Consider the following 20,104-nt stretch of genomic DNA (forward strand, 5'->3'; position numbering starts at 1 on the left):
GTAGCTTTCCTTTGATGGCTTTGATTATAGCGTAATAGCCGTTGCTTTTTCGGTCCGTCGTCTGATGATGGTGCTGAATTCGGTTCGGTGCTCCACTACCGCTTAGCCAGGGAGGGGAGTTGTTGCCAAGATGACGAAGCAAAGCGGCCACCTTTGCCGTAGTCTGCTTTGCTCGCGTTGCATCACTTTTGTTGTTTGAGGTTATCGCCACTTCCAGTTCCAGCCCTGAATTCTGAGGTCCCTGCCTCTGGCTCACTGACGGTCGGTAGTTATGAACTACTGATGCGGTCGGTAGTTCTGAGAGGTCGTCGCGCCTTACCTTGATTTCTCTGATAATGTGGTGGCCATAGGGACACATATCGGTCCCATCGTGCTTTTGACTGCATTGGCACGGTCGCTCGCCAGACGTACTCGGCAGAGGGAGATATCATACGCTAGGCCGCTAGGGCCAAGCCTTCCCTGCAGCACCTGTCCTCCCATAGTCTCCGGATCAGTGCCGTAAAACACAACTGTGGATGCTTCTACAAAATTTCCAGCTTCATCTTGGGCCACCGCTGCCGCCGAGGCGTGCCCACGATTGTGGGGTATGATTTGGGCTAGGCTATGTTCGCTTGGGCTGGATCGGCCAGGACTGCGGCCCACGGTGGCGAATTCGAAAGAATCCGAGCCCATTGAAAATAGTCGGCGCCTTGAAAGAATCCAGCCTAGGCTAGGCCCAGTCTGGCCTCGGCTCACCGCACCCAGCGCTTCCTTCCCCTCCCCCGCCCGCCCGCCCGTCCGGAAAACAAACCTCCAATTGGAACGAACCCTCGCGAGAAGCTGCGGCAACAGCAGCGGGCGATCCCTGGTTCCTGCGGCGGCGACGCGGCGGGCGGCTGCCGAGGCGGCGCGACTCATACGCGACGGTAACGGCCACACGCCGCTCTCCATTTTAAGTACTCTCTGCCAGTATTACTTTTTTGTGATCATTGGTAGATGGTTTCATTTAAGTTCCCTGTTCTTATGCTCAAACGCTTTCAGGTGCTACATGTGCTACTGTTCTGACAAAGGCTATATTCACTCAGGGTTGCAAGTCTGTAACGGCTGGAATGAATGCCATGGATCTGAGACGTGTTATCTCAATGGCTGTTGATGCTGCGGTTAGAAACCTAAAAGGCATTGCGAGAATGATTAGCATATCAGAGGAAAAAGCACAGGTAACTGTTGAATAGCAACAAGTCAAGAACACTCTAAAGAGCTTAGCATTTTATGAATCTTGTCACATGTACCAATATATTTTGAATTATCTTTGGCAGTTCCAAGGGTTCCAGATATGATTTACACACTCCCATAACTTCCAGTACACTTAGGTTGTTTATGTGCTCAATTTGGAACATATTTGCATTTTCTTTATCCCACAAAGGATTGTTATCATTGATTTTTTATTTCTTTTATAACTAGCTGTGCTGGGAGAAGATTTCTATATCAACTTTTCTCAGAGGATTTATTTCTAGTGTGCTATATTTTGTTTATGAACCATGAAATCTTGATAGGATGTCAACACACTCTATAACGAGCTTGAAGTTGCGGAAGGCACGAAGCTCAACAGAGATTACAGCTCCCCGCACTTTATTAACAACCAAAAGAACAAGAAACGTGTAAGTATATCCTTGATTTCTTGTTTTTCTTCTGCAGTAACTTCAATGTGTTTTTATTATATCTTTAATTTATCTGTTGTAGGAATTAAATGATCCCTTGATATTGGTACATGACAAGAAAATATCAAACATGCACGCGGTGGCCAAAGTGATGGAGTTGGCTATGAAGGTATTTCTTTAATTGTTTTTTTTGGGCTGGCTGATGTTGGAATGCACTGATCTCGATTACAATCTATTTGTTCTCCTGGGCTCACGACTGATGTTTGTTTTGTCGTGACCTCAATTACAATCTGAGATGCCAATGATCTATTTTTCTGCTTCAACAGAAGCAAAAACCTCTTGTTGTTGTGGAAGATTTAGAAAGTGAAGCGTTCTTAGCAAGCTTTGTGGAGGTGTTAAGGTTGGCTCTAATTTGACATGAAATTTAGGTCTGTTCGGTCAAAGCTCCTGGTTTTGGGGAGACCAAGAAAGCCAACTTACATGACCTTGTTATTCTTACCAGTGCAGAAGTAAGTCACGACTCTATTACTTTCCCTATGTTTGAATCCTTATTTACTTCAGTTTGTTTTAGGCTTTTGCACCATCATTGAAGAACTTGGGATCTTTAATGACTTAAACTTGCTCGCACTCAAGGTTAGGAAGGCTGTCCACGTCGCCATAAAAGATTTCAGCCGTCGGATCGGATCGAGCACGAACGGTAGAGGATGGTGATTTTTCAAAAAATACCCCGAACTTTGTCGAAATCAACCAGCAGTTCAAAGGCCCCATAACTTTTTTAAAAAAAACCTGAACTTTGTCAAAATCCAACCTGCAAGCTCAGGCTGTCGAATAGAGGCCTAACAATTTTTCAAAAAACACCCCAAACTTTGTCAAAATCGAACCAGCAATCCAAAGACCTCATAGAAAATTTTTCAAAAACCCCCCGAACTTTGTCAAAATCCAACCTGCAGTTGGATAGCCCCAATAATCTTTCAAAAAAAAAACCAAACATCGTTGGAATCGAACCCGCCATCTAAGGCCTCTCACACAATTTTTTTTTAAAAACCCGTACTTTGTCGGAATACAACCCGCAGTCCACAGACCTCTCTCACGCAATTTCCTAAGAAAACCCTTTACCTTTAACAAAATCACCTCGCTGTCCAACCCACAAGTAATATAAATAAAGATTGAAAGTAATATGGCTCAGGAATAGTAGATGTATTGATGCAAAGCACCGGGTTACATATATATAGGCTAGGGTCTCCAAGGTTTATACAAACACCACCAATCAAGAGATCCTAGCCTAATACAATTACACCTATCTAATCCTAGGGGCAGCGCACACTCAGCAATGGGCTGGTGCGGCCAGCACCCAAGGCCCATAGGGTCGGCCTATACACAATTGTCTAACAAAGATGTAAAAAAATGATAAAGATGCAAACTGATAATTTATTAACTAATAAACTGACTGGCACTTTGCAAAATAGAAACAAAAACATAGAAAAATGATAGAGATATAAATCGAATGTCACTTTGGCTTATATGATGCACCCAAACACTTTGAAACGTAGAAAATGATAAAAATATAAGTTAGCTTTTGTTGGCTTCGTTACAACCAAAGGTATCCAACAAAAAAATTAAATGTAGGCAAAAAAAAACAACAAAATACAACATCTCGATACGTGCATGAATTTATTTACAAGATACTTTTCAAAGTCCACTCTTTGATATTGCATAAATATTGTGTGCTCCATTTAACCATAAAAATATAAATTCCAAACCAAATAGATGGAGGGCTATTTCTGCGCGGCAACGTTGCGCACTGTTCTAGTGAACCTTGAAAACTTTGAGCCTCATATGTTTGGCACTTGCAAGAAGATAAATATTATGCCCCTGTTTACGACTGTTCACTGTTTGAAATCCTATCAAACTGAACTGCTGTACAGTATAAAGTAATCACTTTATTTCTAAAGTAGTGATGTTTAGATTACATGGGTGAACAATAATTGTGATACAATAGCTTCAGTAGATTATCTTGCTCATTCTGTTCATGCTTAAATGAAGTGATTGAATGCAGGTTACAGTTTCTAAGGAGGACACTGTCATCCTGGATGGAGCTGGAGATAAGAAGGCAATTGAAGGGAGAGCTGAGCAGGTTCATTTTATAAGTTTAGTTTCCGTGAGTCAGTTTGGACTCTTATGTGCTTATTGCAATCAAATACTGTTTTCAACAGCTGGGATCTGCTATTGAGCAAAGCTTTTCTGACTTTGATAAGGAAAAGCTACGAGAGCGATTGGCAAAGCTGTCTGGTGGTGTTGCTGTTCTAAAGGTGAAATTTTTTTATCCATGTTGAATGATGCAACTTCAGAATTTTGATGTCAATATTGAACTTATCAATGTAAATCACTAGAATATTCCTCAACTAACAGATTAGGTAATGTGTAAATTGGCAGACATGTATCATGTATGGAGTATATTCAGTAGGTACTTGGTTATGTAAAAGAATTGACATAGCATTTTAATTGATTCTGATGCCCTGGTTTACTGATAACATGCATTATTTTGATTTTTCTTTGAGATTGGTGGAGCAAGTGAAGCGGAAGTTGGTGTGCAGAAGGAGAGAGTGACTGATGCACTAAATGCAACCAAAGCTGCAGTTGAGGAGGGTATTATGCCAGGTACTGAGCTGGAGCTCCACTGTTGAGTTTTCTGATATAAACCTGTATCAGTATATCAGCATGGCAGAAAATCTTATTTGTTTATGATACACATAGGTGGCAGTATAGCCCTTCTCTGCGCGTCAAAAGACCTGGATAAATTGCAGACCGCAAACTTTGATCAAAAGATCGGTGTTCAAATCATCCAAAATGCTTTGAAGGTTTGAAGAAGTTGTCTTTTTTAGATGAACCTCTCATGTTTACATCATCTGATGATTGGAGGCTCTTGCAGACCCAGTGCAGACTATTGCTTCACATGCAGGCGTAGAAGGAGCTGTTATTGTTGGCAAGCTTTTGAACAGGAAAACAATGGTCTAGGCTATGACACAGCTAAAGGTAGGGTGCATTGTTGATCACCTTAACCCTTGAAAACTCATGTTAAATTAAGTTTGTAATAACTTTGGTTATGTTAACTTATCTTCCAACCTAGGTGAATACGGACATGGTGAAGGCTGGTATCATTGACCCGCTTAAAGTGATCAGGACAGCCCTGATGGATGCTGCAAAGGTCCTCTCTGTAATTTCATTCTTGATTTTTTTTTAGTCAAATGCATGTGGGGTTTTGGACTTTTGGTTAAACCATTTAAGCGTATAGTACATATGAAAGATAATGAAGCTGCATTGAAGTAGCTGAACCAGATTAATATCCTCTCGAAGCTCTCGTGGTTTGATAAATTGTCAAAAGTTAGCTTCAACTTTTAGATTGTTCCGTACACGCTCAAGCAGCTCCTGAATCTTGGTTGCAAAAAATCTAAGTCTGTTATTATGATATGTTTTCTCCTGCTCTGTCTGCAGGACCATGACACACTTTTGCCTTCTGTTTTCTATTGCAGACTTGCTGTGTGTCATCTCAGATGACTACCACAGAACCTATCATTGTTAAGATCCCCAAGGAAGAGAGCAGTGCACCAGCAATGTGTGAAATAAAATGCTGACATGCCAAGAAATGTGATTATGTGAAATATTTGTACTAGATTCATCATTATCTGGCTAAGAAAGCAGTCCAAATTTTGGTCCTCCTGAAAAAGGTAGTTGGAAATTGGGATGAACAGAAATCCTCTTATACCGAGAGAAATTTTTCGATCGAATCACGGTTGGTCCTTAACTGAAGCACCCTGCGACGGACAGTTTTGCCACTTCTCCCTAGAAGATTACTTGGGTATACTGTGTGGCGCTGGTTTCAAGATGATTGTCATACGTTGACTTGGAGTGGGATCTGATTTTTCTTTTGGTAATATATATGCTTACGCTCTCCCTTCTGTTTGTGCATACCTGGAAACTGTACAGTACTCGACCGAATGCGCTCGAAGAAAAGGTCTATCATCTCAGGGTTCTCCTTGCAAAGTTTATAAAATTTCCCAACTGACAAGTTAAGACAGGGCCCCCAGTGCGAAATTACATCTGTCCTCTGCGGCCGCTGGCTGCTAACCCGCTGTTGTGGAGGCTTTGTATCGCGGTTTAGTGGTGATACTGGATTGGTTAAAGTGATACTGAATACAAAGACAAGAGAAACAAAAAAAAAACTTTGTTCCGTCTCATTTCCCTTGTGCCATGTATTGTAATTTTGTTGATTTCTTCACGCTCTCTTCGATTCTTCGTTGCAGTTGTATTGTTTTCATGACCGTGCAGTTGTACAGTTGTACTATAATACCTGTAGACTGTAGCTACATTGGCCAGAGAGGAACCTTGCGCCTGAAGGCGTAAAGCTGCGAAGCATGACGCTTGAATAAGAAAGAGTAAATTTCGTAAGAGGTGTTTAAACTTGTTTTGAGTTTTCATCCCGATCGTGATACTTTCAAAATGCACAAGACGATCCTTAAATTTATCCTGTGCTTCCCGGTACTCTTGACATTTAAATAACGGCTCCTAAACTTGCCCCGAGCTCCCATCCAGATCCATAAACTTGTCCCGAGCACTCATACAAGTCCATAAACTTGTTTCGATCTCTATCCACTAAAAATTTGAGTGAAATTTGAACTTAACTTCAAATCCTCATGATTTTTTGATCAATTTTAAAAGACATTCAAACTTGATTTCAAATTCTCGTGAACTTTGGATCGATTTTGAGTGAGATTCAAACTTTTAGTATTTGAAACCAAGTTCAAGTACCACTCAAATTTGGTCCATAGCATGAGGATTTGAAACCAAGTTCGAATTCCATTCAAAATTGATCAAAACTCTGAGGATTTGAAACCAAGTTCAAATCCCACTCAATTTTTTAGTAGATGAGAGCTTTAGGGACTGTTATGTGCATTATGAGAGTACCGGGACTGGATGGGAGCTCGGGACAAGTTCAAGTAGCAAGATGAGAGCTTGGGACAAGTTTAAGGATCGTCATATGCATTTTAAAAATATAGGGATCGGGATGAGAACTGTCATATGCATTTTAAGAATATAGGGATCGGGATGAGAATATGGGACATGTTTAAGTACCACGGTTGAAATTTACTCTTAAAAGAGCAGTTGAAGAGATCAGCTGAAGTAGCAGCTCCAGATACCGGTCAAACGAATGCAGCGCCAAATTGGCCAAAACTCAGAAGAGACCGCATCACGGCACCAGTCTCGGGCCGAGATTTGATACTCTCGGCGTGCCGTCGTATGTTCAGCTAGCATTGTACTACATTTCTGCAAACGGCGACGCTTAGAGCAAGCCGAATAAGGGCACGTATGCGGTGACAGCCAAGACACATCAGCTGATTCCGATGTGGCGGAGAGAGAAAAGAAGAGAGAGAGGATCTTGTCGCTCATGCGAATGCCGAGCGCTTGGACGGTTGCCTATTTTAATCATCAACAAATGTCAACGGACTCAAGAGTCAACGTCCGCTTCGACGCGTCAGATTACGGATGGCAAGGCACGACGATTGCATCGCTTTGATCCTTGCTCTACCCCCACGGCTCCATTCGTCGTCATGGACCGTGGCCCCACCTGTCACTGACTCGCACGCGGGGGGAGCATCGTACAGCAAGTCCAGCCCCTTCGTCACAGGCGGGCATAAACCTATAAACTAACCAGAGTAGAACTAACCAGAGTAGAGCAGGGATTACCACACCAGGTCCGCAAGGCTGCGGGCTGCCTATATATAACGTCACGCTCCCCTTCCTCGTTGCAAGCTCGAGCCTCATGTCGTTTGTACAGAGCAGCCTCGGCTTGAAGATGGCAAGGGGCACGTTCAGCAGCGGTCGTGAAGCGGGAGCCGCCGGCGGGGCGCCAAAGCTTCACCATCGGGCAGCCTTTGGCTGCGGTCTGCTCGGCCTCGCCGCCGCCTCCACGGCAATCACCATGGCCGTTTCCGAGCCGCCGCCCTGGCTCGACAGGAATGCCTACCTCGTCGCCCTCACGGGGGCGTTCTTCGCAGGGATGGCCCAGGTGGCAGCCTCCGTCTGGGCCTCCGACGGCGGCCGCGGTCACGGAGTCGTGTGACCTTGCAGCTACGAGATCACGCCTTCAGCTGTCATGGGCTGGCTGTCGCCTGTCGTCTGCGTGTGGAGTTTAGGGGTCGTTTGGTTCCCTTTGCTTATTTTTAGCACGTGTCACATTGAATGTTTAGATACACTATTAAACGTAGACTATTTACAAAATCCATTACATAAGTGGAGGCTAAATGGCGAGACGAATCTATTAAACCTAATTAATCCATCATTAGCAAATGTTTACTGTAGCAACACATTGTCAAATCATGGACTAATTAGGCTTAATAGATTCGTCTTGCCGTTTAGCCTCTACTTATGTAATGAGATTTGTAAATAGTCTACGTTTAATACTCCTAATTAGTATCTAAACATTCGATGTGATGGGTGCTAAAAATAAGCAAGAGCAACCAAACCAGACCTTAAGCTCAATGTGATTTGACGGGAGTGTGCATGCCTCTGTTCGTTCTGTTGTCGTGAGCGGCGTGGTTCAGTCGGCAGTGTTTGTTTGTTGTTCCGTATGTTTTGCTTGTTCTGTTGGGCCTCTGTCGTGCGTGCGAGAGCTGGTTGCTTGTGTGCCAAGTCATGATTTTTAGTACGCTGGATAAATAAAAAATTGTTGCTTGAAATGGAGAGTGTAGTAGTGCACTACTCTGAGTCTATCACCTATCACGTTTCAGTGAAGTGTTTTGCAAAGTTCTCCAACTTCGCCGGAGAAGATCGTGCCATTGCAGTAGTAATTTTTGTTTCTTATCTATTTATTTTCTTCGTGCAAGTTTTGTCATCGGACGAGATGCTCAGATCGTATTGCCTATTGCGGATGTAGTTCACCATAGCGAAAACAGAGGCGGTCGGAAAGCAGACAAAAGCAGCAAGGGAGCTATTATTGGGCTGGAAATGAGAACAAAGGTTGCGTATTGGGCTGTATATTTGGGCCGTGAGGCCAACGCAGCTGCAGCAGCCTCCTCCACCCCCCCTCCCGTGTGCCTGCTTTGCATTGCTGCCAAAGCGATGGATCTTCCTAGCATTCCATCACAAATTATTATTCATTTTAACTTTTCTAATTACATAACTTTTACTTACGTATCTAGACATACTTTAAAAATGTTAGCTAGATCTTAGTAACAATTAAGTAAGACTTTTTTTAAAAAAATATGATGCGTGTCAATAATTGTTGATGGATACTTAAAAAATATTGTACATGAATTCAATATGAGCTTTAAAGACTGACTGCTTACCTGCGATCCGGAAGGTGTACGGAAGCTTCGCAGCGCGTCAGCTCGCGCGGTCAATTGGTTTGGCTTCCCACCCCGCTACCCCGCATTGGGGACACAAGTAGCATACTCATCTTGGTTTGGCTTCCCCAATCGCTACCCACAATCCCGCACTGGGGACTCCGCCGCGTCATCAGAGGCGGGGTCCACTGTTACACCTCCGTAAGGTCGGCAGGTCGCCACACTCTGCCTCGCGGCAATTGCGTATATTAGAGCAAGCCCAATAAGAGCACCCAAGCGGTCGTACAGCCAAGACACATCAGCTGATTCCGATGTGGCGGAGAGACAAAAGAGGAGAGAAAGTGAGCTTGTCGCTCATGCGAACGCCGAGCGCTTGCACGGTTGCCCATGTTTGTGGGGCCGACACCACCTCCTGCGGTGCAGCAAGCTCTGCCAGGGCTGTGTTGGCTCGCTTGGAATGTGTGATGAGATAAGCGTGTTGTATGAATGTCTGCTAACCTTTCCTTTTGACGAGAGGGATCGCACGTTAGTGCTAAGCTTTAGCAGTATCACATCGGATATTCAGATGTTAATTAGTAGATTAAATATAAGTTAATTATAAAATTAATTGCAGAACCATGTGCTAATTCACGAGACGAATCTATTAAATCTAATTAATCCATCATTAGCAAATGGTTACTGTAGCACCATATTGTCAAATCATGGACTAATTAGTCTGAATAGATTTGTCTCGCGAATTAGACTCTATCTATGCAATTAGTTTTGTAATTAGTCTATATTTAATACTTCTAATTAGCATTCAAATATCCGATATGATAGATAATAAACTTTAGTCACCGCTTAAGACAAGCTTATTGGGCTTGCTCTTAGCAGCTGACTCGAGAAGCCCACAAGAACTTTGCTTATGAAAAATATGAAGGAAAATACAATAGCATCCGGTCTGGCAATCAGCAGTTCAGCGCACACAAAACAAAACTTCACTGCAAATCGCACTATGCCAACACAAAAATTTTGACAAAACAAGCAGAGATCTGCTCCAGATTTGCAACCAATCTACACGCTCCTGAGTATACTCAACTTGATTGCTAGTAGATCTTCAAGAAAAAAATGGTTGCAAGTTTGCCGGCTGGCCCATCGCAAAGACATTTCCTCTTGCAAGCAGATCGCTACCACTACAGGCTGCAGCACCAGCATATATACCCGAGCGGCGCGGAGCGGGCCAACAACCAAATGCCTCGCTACATCATATGCACGCGGACGCCAACTTAGTGGATGTTTGATACCACATGCTAAATTTTACACCTGTCACATCGGATGTTTGTATACTAATTAGGAGTATTAAATATAGTCTAATTACAGAACTAATCGCACAGATGGAGTCTAATTCGCGAGACGAATCTATTAAATCTAATTAGTTCATGATTTGACAATGTGGTGCTACATTAACCATTTGCTAATGATGAATTAATTAGCTGTAATAGATTCGTCTCGCGAATTAGACTCCATCTGTGCTATTAGTTTTATAATTAGGTCATATTTAGTCCTCCTAACTAGCATCCGAACATTCGATGTGACCCTACTAAAGTTTAGCACCCTGTATCCAAACACCCCCTTAGGATCCCTCCTTTTGGTTGGACTTTCAAAGTGATTTGGTTTCAAGAAAAACTAAAAGTCAATCAAAGGGGTGGCAAATCCATAGCAGCTTTGGGCCAAAGCTGCTTTTCCTTAGTTCATTTCTAGCAGCAGGTGGGAAGGTGCTTCCTTAGACTTTTAGCTTTTTCAAGTTGGAAGAAATTACTCACTGCCACTTGTTATGTACGTACCGCTTCATTTCTTTCCCCACTCTCCTGATATTTTTCTCCAGGCGCGAGCTCCTCTCTCCTCCTGCGGGCAACTAGTGGCGGCGGCGGGGTTCGACGCGGCGGCTGGCCGACCACGCCGACGGCGACGCGAGCACGGGAAGTGGGCGGCGGCACGAGCTCCCCCGTGGGTGGCGACACCCTGCACACCAGCCGTGAGCGAGAGCTCATTCCCTTCTCCGCGAGTTCCGGCGACCCTCCCTCCCTTCTTCGCGAGCTCCGGTGACCCTCCCTCCCTTCTCCGTGAGCACGAGAGCCGCCGCAGGCGGGCGCGCGAGCACAAGCTCCCGCGGGTGGGGGCGACGGCGCGGGTGTGGGATCCAAGTTCGGGGCAGAGGAAGGGGCATCTTCGGTGTCGTCAGCGGTGGCTAGGGGCGGAGGAGGGTCCGGGGGCACGGGCTGTTTGGCTCCCAAGTGCTAAAATTTAGCACCTGTCACATTGGATGTTTGAATACTAATTAGGAGTATTAAACATAGGCTAATTAGAAAACTAATTGCATAGATGGAGTCTAATTCGCGAGACGAATATATTAAGCCTAATTAGTCCATGATTTGACAATGTGGTGCTACAGTAACCATTGCTAATGATGGATTAGTTAGCCTTAATAGATTCGTCTCGCGAATTAGCCTAGGGGTTCTGCAATTAATTTTATAATTAGCTCATGTTTAGTACTTCTAATTAGCATTCGAACATCTGATGTGACATGACTAAAGTTTAGCACCTGATATCCAAACTCCCCCTTAGTTATGGCAAAAACAATAGCCAACTAAAAACACCCTTAATTTTCTGCAGTCAACTGACATGTAGACCATCTTTAAGAGAGCTTCCCACCCAAGAGTGTTGTATACTTGTATGCATAAACGATTGCACTTTCGTTAATCTACTTGCTCTTTAATTATTTTACTTGTGAGGTAGCTGAGGTGATCAGATCTTGTGAGATCAGAGAGTCAAGTGAAATTGACTAATTTTTAGTTCGGATCGCATCGGATATTTGATACCGATTAGGATTAAATGTGAGCTGATTATAAAACTAATTCCATAAACCATGGCTAATTTGCAAGATGAATCTATGCCTAATTAATCCATGATTAGCACATATTTACTGTAGCAACACATTGTCAAATCATGGACTAATTAGGCTTAATAGATTCGTCTCGCGAAATAACCTTCATTTATACAATTAATTTTGTAATTAACCTATATGTAATACTTTTAATTAGTATCTAAATATTTGATGTGACATAACTAAATTAGTCCTGTGTAAGGTCCTGTGATTCAATGCGATACTGTGTGGGATCATATAATCAGAAGGACGTCTCACGTCCGTGCTAGCGGCTGTTGTATGAGATCACACAAGTTGACAACAAGTAGTGAAACTGAGTCTTGCGATTCAACGCGATACCGTGTGCGAAGTCAAATAATTTGTTAAATCTGTTAGAATTAATATTTTGTTAATAATCAATTAAGTTGTGTCCCAAGCCCGTCCCTCTCGGCAGGTGCCACCAATGCACCCGTACAGGGCCCCGAGAATGAAGGCCCCACGGTCTGTACTGTGGAGAGGTTCCCGGAAAAACCTACACAAATCTTCCTTCTACTCCCTCAATCTCTTCCAATTTTTTCTTGCCACATTCAAATCATCCCCTATTTTTCCGTAAAACACCTAAGTAGGTGTACGTCTGATTCTCCTACAACCAATTAATCAGCAATTTCCCCCAAGTAAAATGCCGTTGGACCACGAATCATCCCCAAATCCCAATCTCACATTTACATCTATTTATTTGTGGGCAAATTATTCTTCTCCTTGATCATGTTTTATGTCATTGCACTTTATCCTAGTCTCAGCATCAGATCAGTTGGGATCGTTTGGCTCTCTGCTGGACCATTGAAGCCCCTTCTTATTGGATTGGGTCATCTAGAACAACAGAAGCCACTACTAATAACCGTACCAGTACTTCTGCAACCTGCATTTTTCTTCTTCAATTTGCAACACTGTTTCCGTTCTCTGTCTATTTGTGCATCCGTATTTTTAAGTCATGTCTTTTGGAAGTTGAAATAGAAAATATGACTCTGGTTATGAAAAGCATAGAAAGAAAGAAAAAAGGAATAGAACAGCTAACTCGATTTCAAAATGTGTTCAAGCAACATGTATATTAGGTGGTTATGCAATGATTTATAGTATAAAAATTACTATATATATTGAACTTGGTAGTTAGATTGAGGGCCTAAATTATAATTTGGTACGCGACCCATATATTTCGCACTTGAAGATGAGAAAAAATAAATTAAAAATGTGAGATAAAGATAGAATGGAAACTAAATGTCAGAAGCTAGATTGAAGCCACATCTACAGGGGGGAAATAAAATTGGTAAGTCCGTGGAAAAAAATAACATCGGTAGGTCCAAAGTAACAAAGTTTTCACTTAATGATGACATAAAAAAATAAAAGGAAAAAAAGGCAATGTCAGAAGTGGGATTTGAACCCACGCCCTCGTTAGAGGACCAGAACTTGAGTCTGGCGCCTTAGACCACTCGGCCATCCTGACGCTGTTGTTTACATTCTCGAAGAAATTATATAAGTTTGTTTATTAGAAAAACTTTCCACCTAATAAGCAAACAAGCCTGGAGGCATACCAGCATCAGCATCTATGTTTTTACGCATCAGATACGTTCGGTCTCTCAACTAGAAACCCTTCTGAACTTACCAAAAAATCGTGCACTTCTAGTGTTGCTCATTGGCTCTTGCATGGCACACTTGTAACACACTGCCACGATTTCCCCCTCCCCCTGGAGATAATATCCCCCCCGAAAAGAGCAAGGAAAAGGAGCGAGAGGGAAGGAAAGGAGAAACTTTCTATCCTGACGCCCCGGGATATGAGGCTGCAGTGGACGCCTCGTCGCGTCGCGAGGCCTTCCCGCTCCAGCGCTCCTCTCCCATCCCTCTCACAGTCCCACTCCACTCCGCTCCAATGGCCGCCTCCTCCATCCTCCCGCTCCACCTCCCGGCCTGCGCGCGCCGGGCCACCACCGTCACCGTGCGCGCCGCCGCGGCGTCCCCGGCGACGGCGGCGACGACGGCCACCGCGCAGTCCCTGGAGGAGTCGTTCGGGCGGAAGGGCCTGAGGTTCGTCGCCGACCCGGCCGGAAGCGGCGCGCACACGGCGGAGCTGAGCGTGCGGAACGGCAGCTCCCTGCAGCTCCGGCTCGGCGACGGCCTCGTCACGTCGTACAGGCCCAAGGTGTACTGGAAGGACGACGGGTGCAGGGAGGTGCTGCACACCGTGGCGGACCCCGGCGGCGACCCCGCCAAGGTCAAGGGCGGCGTCGGGCTCGTGCTCAACGAGGTGTCCTCGTCCGGCGGCGCCCAGTCGCTGATCGATGGCTCCGGCTGGGCCATCAAGGATGCGGATTCCGACTCCTATGATGCAGTTCAGGTACTCTTTTTGGGTGATGGATGCACAACTGTAGACTGCAATTGTAACTTGTGTATCGATTTGTTTTTAGAGTAATATGACCTTAGAATTGAAGAAGAATTTGCTGTCAGTGATGAACTGACATCACAAAGATGTCCCAAATGCATGAATTTGCAGCAATTTCTCTGAGTTTTAGACATCTCATTTGATGAGCGTGTTTGCTCGGTGACACATCTATGGTGGTTGCAGGTTGAGCTGGGGTGTACCAAGGGGAAGCTGGACATCTCGTACGTGGTGACGCTGTACCCTCTGAGCATGGCGACGGCGGTGATCGTCCGGAACACGGGGACCAAGCCGGTGGAGCTGACGAGCGCGGTGCTGAGCCACATCAAGTTCGACAAGCGTGGCGGCACGGCCGTGGAGGGCCTCCGGGGCAGCCCCTACTGCTCCCACCCGCCGCCGGCCGCCGGCTTCAGCCTCCTCACCCCGGCCGAGGCCATGAAGCGGGAGGACCCCGGCTGGTTCTCCGGCGGCGGCGAGGAGCCCCGGCAGGGGGTCTGGACCGTCGAGGAGGACATGTACACCACGCTCAAGAAGAAGGTGAGCCGGGTGTACGCCGCGCCGCCGGAGGAGAGGAAGAAGCGCATCTACAACACGGCGCCGTCCAAGTTCACCACCATCGATCAGGCAATATTAATTTCCCAATGGAATACACATTCTGTTCCTCATCATCATTCAGATTACTGCATTTGCGCTGATGAATTGCTATCGATCGATGGCTGCTGAAACAAGATTGTTGAAACGTGCGTTGATTGCATCTTGCAGTATAGCGGGCTGGGGTTCAGGCTGGTGAGGATGGGGTTCGAGGACATGTACCTGTGCAGCCCTGGAGGCATGTACGAGAAGTTCGGGAGGGACTACTTCTTGTGCGCGGGGCCGGCGTCCATGCTGGTGCCGGTCGTCGTCAACCCCGGCGAGGAGTGGAGGGCGGCGCAGGTCATCGAGCACGACAACCTGTAGCTCCATTTTTCTTTTTTCTTTTTTTTACTGAACAGAACTACAGAATCGAGTGGCTCGTCTTGTACATTCTCGTATACATGCTGATCCGGCGAAACTGCCTGAATCAAGTGAGCTGCGCTGGACGTGCGATAATGCAATATGCAGCACAGAGAAATAACACAGCGAACTTTGGATCAAATGCTGATACGAACTTCTGAAGTGTACAGTGACGATACATTGAGGGGGCACTGACATAAGGTATACAGGTGTTCAAACCATCAGAATTCAGAACTGATGCATATCGACGGCAAAGATAGTTTACTGTTTAGCTCAATTTACAGTTTCAAATGGTAAAGCCGATGACTGGCGCTACTCCACCAAACAGTAGGTCGGCAAAGAAAAACTCTCCCTTAGTATAGGCGAGTCTTTTAACATAATACACAAAACTCCATACAGAACTTTCTGCCACCTAAGCAAACAGGTGCTAACACCATGATGAGGAGAAGAGCAGGCAGCTGGCTCGACAAACAATCACCAGCGAATTGTCCAGATCTGGAGAGCGCAACAGCTAACCATGAGGAGGTTACTCATAGTAAACCTGCATCCTTGAGTGCAGTCTCAAAATCTTCCTCATTTTTCCAATTTCGCACCTAAAATTAACACATTATGGTAAGTACATGCTTAGGTGCACAAGATACAAGCATACACAAGATATCAGTAACATACCTCAGGTACTTGGTGCTGGAAGTAGTTCTCAATCTTCTTCATCACAACATTATCTGTTTCACCACATAGCATGTTGAACACAGCACCTGTCACCAGTAATGACTCGCAGTTAGCAATATTAAACTATATACAACATGCCCCGTGTTAAGCAGTTCTCCTACAAATTTTCTTCTGAATTCTGATTAGCCTATTTAAAGGGTTTCTTACAATCAATCGATGGTAACTAAAATCTCTAGAGAAAAGGATCTAAATTGTAACGACAAAAGCTGCTAATCAATTTTCCATATCATCGTCATAGAAGCATCTGGAGTTTCTTGATTAAACTTTATAACAGGATTCACAGGAACACTATTCTGCATATGGGTGCTCAAGCTAAAACCAGATATGGCTTGACAAAAGGCAGCAAGGTTGCTTAACTAGATTTAGTCCAATAGCATGATCAATAATTAATTTCATTCCTAAATAACACCAAAGCTGTCTGAAACAGCATGGATCACCATACTTAGTTGCTGCTTGCGACACTGAAAATTCTAGAAGGAACAATAGACTTGTATGGATAAGATACCAAATTACCTAGTTTAAAAGGAATAATGGATGCAAAATTACCCATTCTAGAGGGAATAATAGACATAAATTACCTTTCCGGCCGAAGCGCCCAGCTCTGCCAATTCTGTGTAAGTACACCTCATAATCAGGCTCATCTCTTGTCCCAAATTTGATTGGCATGTCATAGTTGATAACCAGGTTGACCTTTCAAAGGAACAAAGTTAGATGGTAAAAAAGTTTTACTTCCTGCAGTGTAAAGAAAAGTGCCACACATGTGTACCTGTGCTTGGTCAAAACCACGAGCAAGAACATCAGTTGATATAAGAACCTTAGTGTACCCATCTTTGAATTCCTGTATTATCTTTTCCCTCTCTGCTTGGTCAAGGGATCCTTGAATTGAGGAGCACACATAGTCCTCTCTTGTCAAAGCATTGTGAACATTCTTAGTACTTTGCTTTGTTCTAACAAATATGATAACCTGGCCAACTTTTTGTCCAAACTCAAAGATCTTGTCCCTTATAACCTCTATTTTTGCCGCCTCATCAGGGACTTGAACTTTGTATTGCTTCACTTTTTCCAAAGTAAGCTCTTCCTTCTTAACGAATATTTGATTTCCATCCTTAATGACCCTTGTTACAAAATCTTTCACTCTCTCATTGAAGGTTGCAGAAAAGAGAAGCACCTGAGAGAAGTAGAAATAAAATTTTAAAATAGATCCATAATCAGATAAACAAACACATCTAGCCAGCACTACATTGGCGTTGCAAGGGTAGGCATGGAGTCATATTAATAGCAATAGTTACACAAAACTCCAAATAATATGGGCCCCATCAAATGAATCGGGCTAGTGAAACTGAAGTAAATGGCATAAATTGTCAAAAAGTAAGATTTGTCAAAAAAAATTACAAAAGAATATCCCAAAGTAGAGAAAAGCAAGATTTGACATAAAAATGTCCAATGCATGCCCACGTTAGAAAAAAATGAAGAAAATTATTGTTAATTTTAAACTAAACTAAATAAAGTGTATTCATGGATGATATTTTAATAATAGATACATAAGCCATGTTTCTATCGTTAGCAATTTATAGAAGATCCTCTAAGAAGAAACTACATAAACGCATGGCGAAGTAAGAAAAGGTTTGTTTTCTATACCTCCCTGATATCCTCTACACTAAAAAAGACAACATTCATGGATGGCATTCAATAACTTCCCTGCCTCTATCATTAGCAATTTGTAAGATTCTCTGATAAGAAACTATATGAACACATGCTGAAGTATAGGAAAAGGTTGTTTCCCTAGGGCAGGATTGTTCCCTAGATACCTCCCTGGTCTCCTCTTATAAGAAGGATATACACATATGATTTTGATCAAAGCATCTGAAGTCACCATGCAAGCTGTATGATGAGATAAGAAAGAAGATAAGAGACTAGAAAGAATTACCTGACAACCACCAGCGCTTCTTTGTATATCCCTCATGATCCTTTCAGAATCACTCCTAAAGCCATCCTGCAAGAAGGCATTCACCACTGTAACAAACTGGACTACTTAAAGTTGTAAAGACAGCCAGTTTTCATAACTACAGCACATGTTCATGGACTAAAAACCATCCATACATAAGAAGGCATGATGTTTTGAGCAACTGATCAACTTGTGATTTTGTGAACATGCTTCAATTATAAAAAGATGCCACACAATAAAATAAAATATCAGACATGAACAGACTTTTCTAATTTAGAGAACATAAAACACACTTGGAAAGGCCAACTTTGTTCTAGCAATAGGGAAACAGATACATTTTTGTATCTTTTCAGTGTAGTCAGAACTAGCACATTCGATGTGCTTGACTAAAAGTGTTATCTGGTGGCATGTAGTATATGCTAGGCATTATTAGTAGTTCAAATAGAGTTACAGCATTCTTTCACTACTCTGAATAGGCTAACACTAAATAATGGCTTGTATCAGGACAAGAAAAAAAAAACTGCTCCATATTATGAGGGTGCATAAACAATACTCCCTCCGTTCCAAATTGTAGGTCGTTTTGACTTTTCTAGGTTCATAGATATTATTATGCAATTAGACATACACTATATCTAGATGCATACTAATATCTATGAATCTAAAAAAGCTAAAATGACCTACAATTTGGAACGGAGGGAGTAGCTATTAGGAAATTGGAAACAACACAACATCGCAGCCACTACCAATCTAGTAAATATGTCATTACTTTCCTCTATTGCAATGGTTACTCGATCACAGTTTGGTATAATGTGGCTGCCCATTTTTAAAGAAAGGATAGTTAGAGAAGCTTTTTATGCTTCTTGACGCATCACTCCTTACAGCTTACAACCAATAATACTACCAAAGCGAAAATGTTTACCTCCCTGAGCCCCTAACAGCTAACGGCAAGGTGACCTATTAAATATTAACAACCCTGGGAATTATCATAGACTTATAGTGATAACTGATAATAAAATCAAAAAGGAAATCAAACATACCTCAGCAAGCATATGATCCGCCTCATCAAACACAAGTATTTTGATTTCCCTTGTGGCCACCTTCTTATTGGTAATCCACTTGATGAGTGTCCCAGATGTGCCGATCACAATCTGGTCATTAATTGGTGGCATCTTGGAGACTGGCACATAATCTTTTTGAGCTGGTGGGATCGCACATGCACATGTAATGCCAGTAAACTTGCCCATCCTCATGAGAACCGCCTTATTCTGCACGAGTTCAATCAAACAAATTCAGCACTAAAGTTACATAGCACCAAACAATTACAACCAGTTATCATACTACCAAATATGTGAGCGTACAAGTATAGTGAGCATTAAGATACCTGCTGGGCGAGCTCCCTAGTTGGGCAAATGCAGATGGCCTGGGGGATCCTGCGGTTGGGATCCACGCGGCTGAGCATGCCAAGGACGAAGCAGGTGGTCTTGCCGGAGCCGTTGTGCGCCTGCGCAACGAGGTCCTTGTAAGGCGGCGTGAGGATCATGGGGAGGGTGATCGCCTGGATCTTGCTCGGGCGGCTGAAACCCATTTCGTCGTGCAGCCCCTTGAGCAGCTCGGGCGACAGCTTCAGATCCTCGAACGTGGTGGCCGACTCATACACCGTGCCGCCCGAAGTCACCTGTAGTGCAGCGAAAACAGAACCACAGCAATCAATCAGCAACCCGAAGCAACAGAGACTAGCTAGGGCTAGCGCCGGCGGGAGTGGGGGGAGAGGAACGGGGTGCATACGGCTTGGATTTGCGCATCGTCAGAGTCATCAAGTAGAGGCGGGGCCTCTTCGCCGGCGGCGTCGTCCTCCGGCGGGGCGAGGGAGAGCGCCTCGATCTGCTTGGCCTGCGCCTCCACCGCCGGCTCGGAGGTGGAGGAGGACGAGGACGCCGCCGCCGCCGCGGCAGCCTCCGCCTTTACCTTGGCCTCCTCCTCTTCCTCGACGTCGGCCCACGACTTCTTCTCCGGAGACGCCTTGTCGGCCATGGTGTCTCGCGCTGGCAGATCGAGAGCAATCGGGCGAGGAGGAGAACAGAGGAAGCAGAGGGGGTTCGCGTTTGTTTTTTTTCCTCTCGTGTTGAT

General features: G+C 44.2%; 2 protein-coding genes, 1 long non-coding RNA gene and 1 other non-coding gene across 4 annotated transcripts; 2 read left to right on the forward strand and 2 right to left on the reverse strand.

Annotated features, from left to right (window-relative positions):
• Positions 1-3,741: 3,741 nt before the first annotated feature.
• On the forward strand, positions 3,742-6,307 carry LOC117840012 (uncharacterized). Its single transcript, XR_011897294.1, has 4 exons — positions 3,742-4,295; positions 4,392-4,495; positions 4,567-4,670; positions 4,765-6,307. It is a non-coding gene; the product is annotated as an uncharacterized lncRNA (long non-coding RNA).
• Positions 6,308-13,296: 6,989 nt separating this feature from the next.
• Positions 13,297-13,380, reverse strand: TRNAL-CAA (transfer RNA leucine (anticodon CAA)). The gene has a single exon. It is a non-coding gene; the product is annotated as a tRNA-Leu (tRNA).
• Positions 13,381-13,689: 309 nt separating this feature from the next.
• LOC117838176 (photosynthetic NDH subunit of subcomplex B 2, chloroplastic) lies at positions 13,690-15,445 on the forward strand. The gene is made up of 3 exons (XM_034718091.2): positions 13,690-14,268; positions 14,497-14,934; positions 15,073-15,445. The coding sequence occupies exons 1-3, from the start codon at positions 13,804-13,806 to the stop codon at positions 15,265-15,267; spliced, it is 1,098 nt and encodes a 365-aa protein (XP_034573982.1). The 5' UTR covers positions 13,690-13,803; the 3' UTR covers positions 15,268-15,445.
• Positions 15,446-15,507: 62 nt separating this feature from the next.
• Positions 15,508-20,104, reverse strand: LOC117838174 (DEAD-box ATP-dependent RNA helicase 38). Its single transcript, XM_034718089.2, has 8 exons — positions 19,763-20,104; positions 19,359-19,652; positions 19,015-19,242; positions 17,960-18,025; positions 16,799-17,200; positions 16,611-16,722; positions 15,973-16,058; positions 15,508-15,896 (listed from the first exon to the last, which is right to left on the reverse strand). The coding sequence occupies exons 1-8, from the start codon at positions 20,006-20,008 to the stop codon at positions 15,834-15,836; spliced, it is 1,497 nt and encodes a 498-aa protein (XP_034573980.1). The 5' UTR covers positions 20,009-20,104; the 3' UTR covers positions 15,508-15,833.

This window comes from Setaria viridis, chromosome 9 (assembly GCF_005286985.2).
Source record: "Setaria viridis chromosome 9, Setaria_viridis_v4.0, whole genome shotgun sequence".
In the NCBI taxonomy this organism is placed as follows: domain Eukaryota; kingdom Viridiplantae; phylum Streptophyta; class Magnoliopsida; order Poales; family Poaceae; genus Setaria; species Setaria viridis.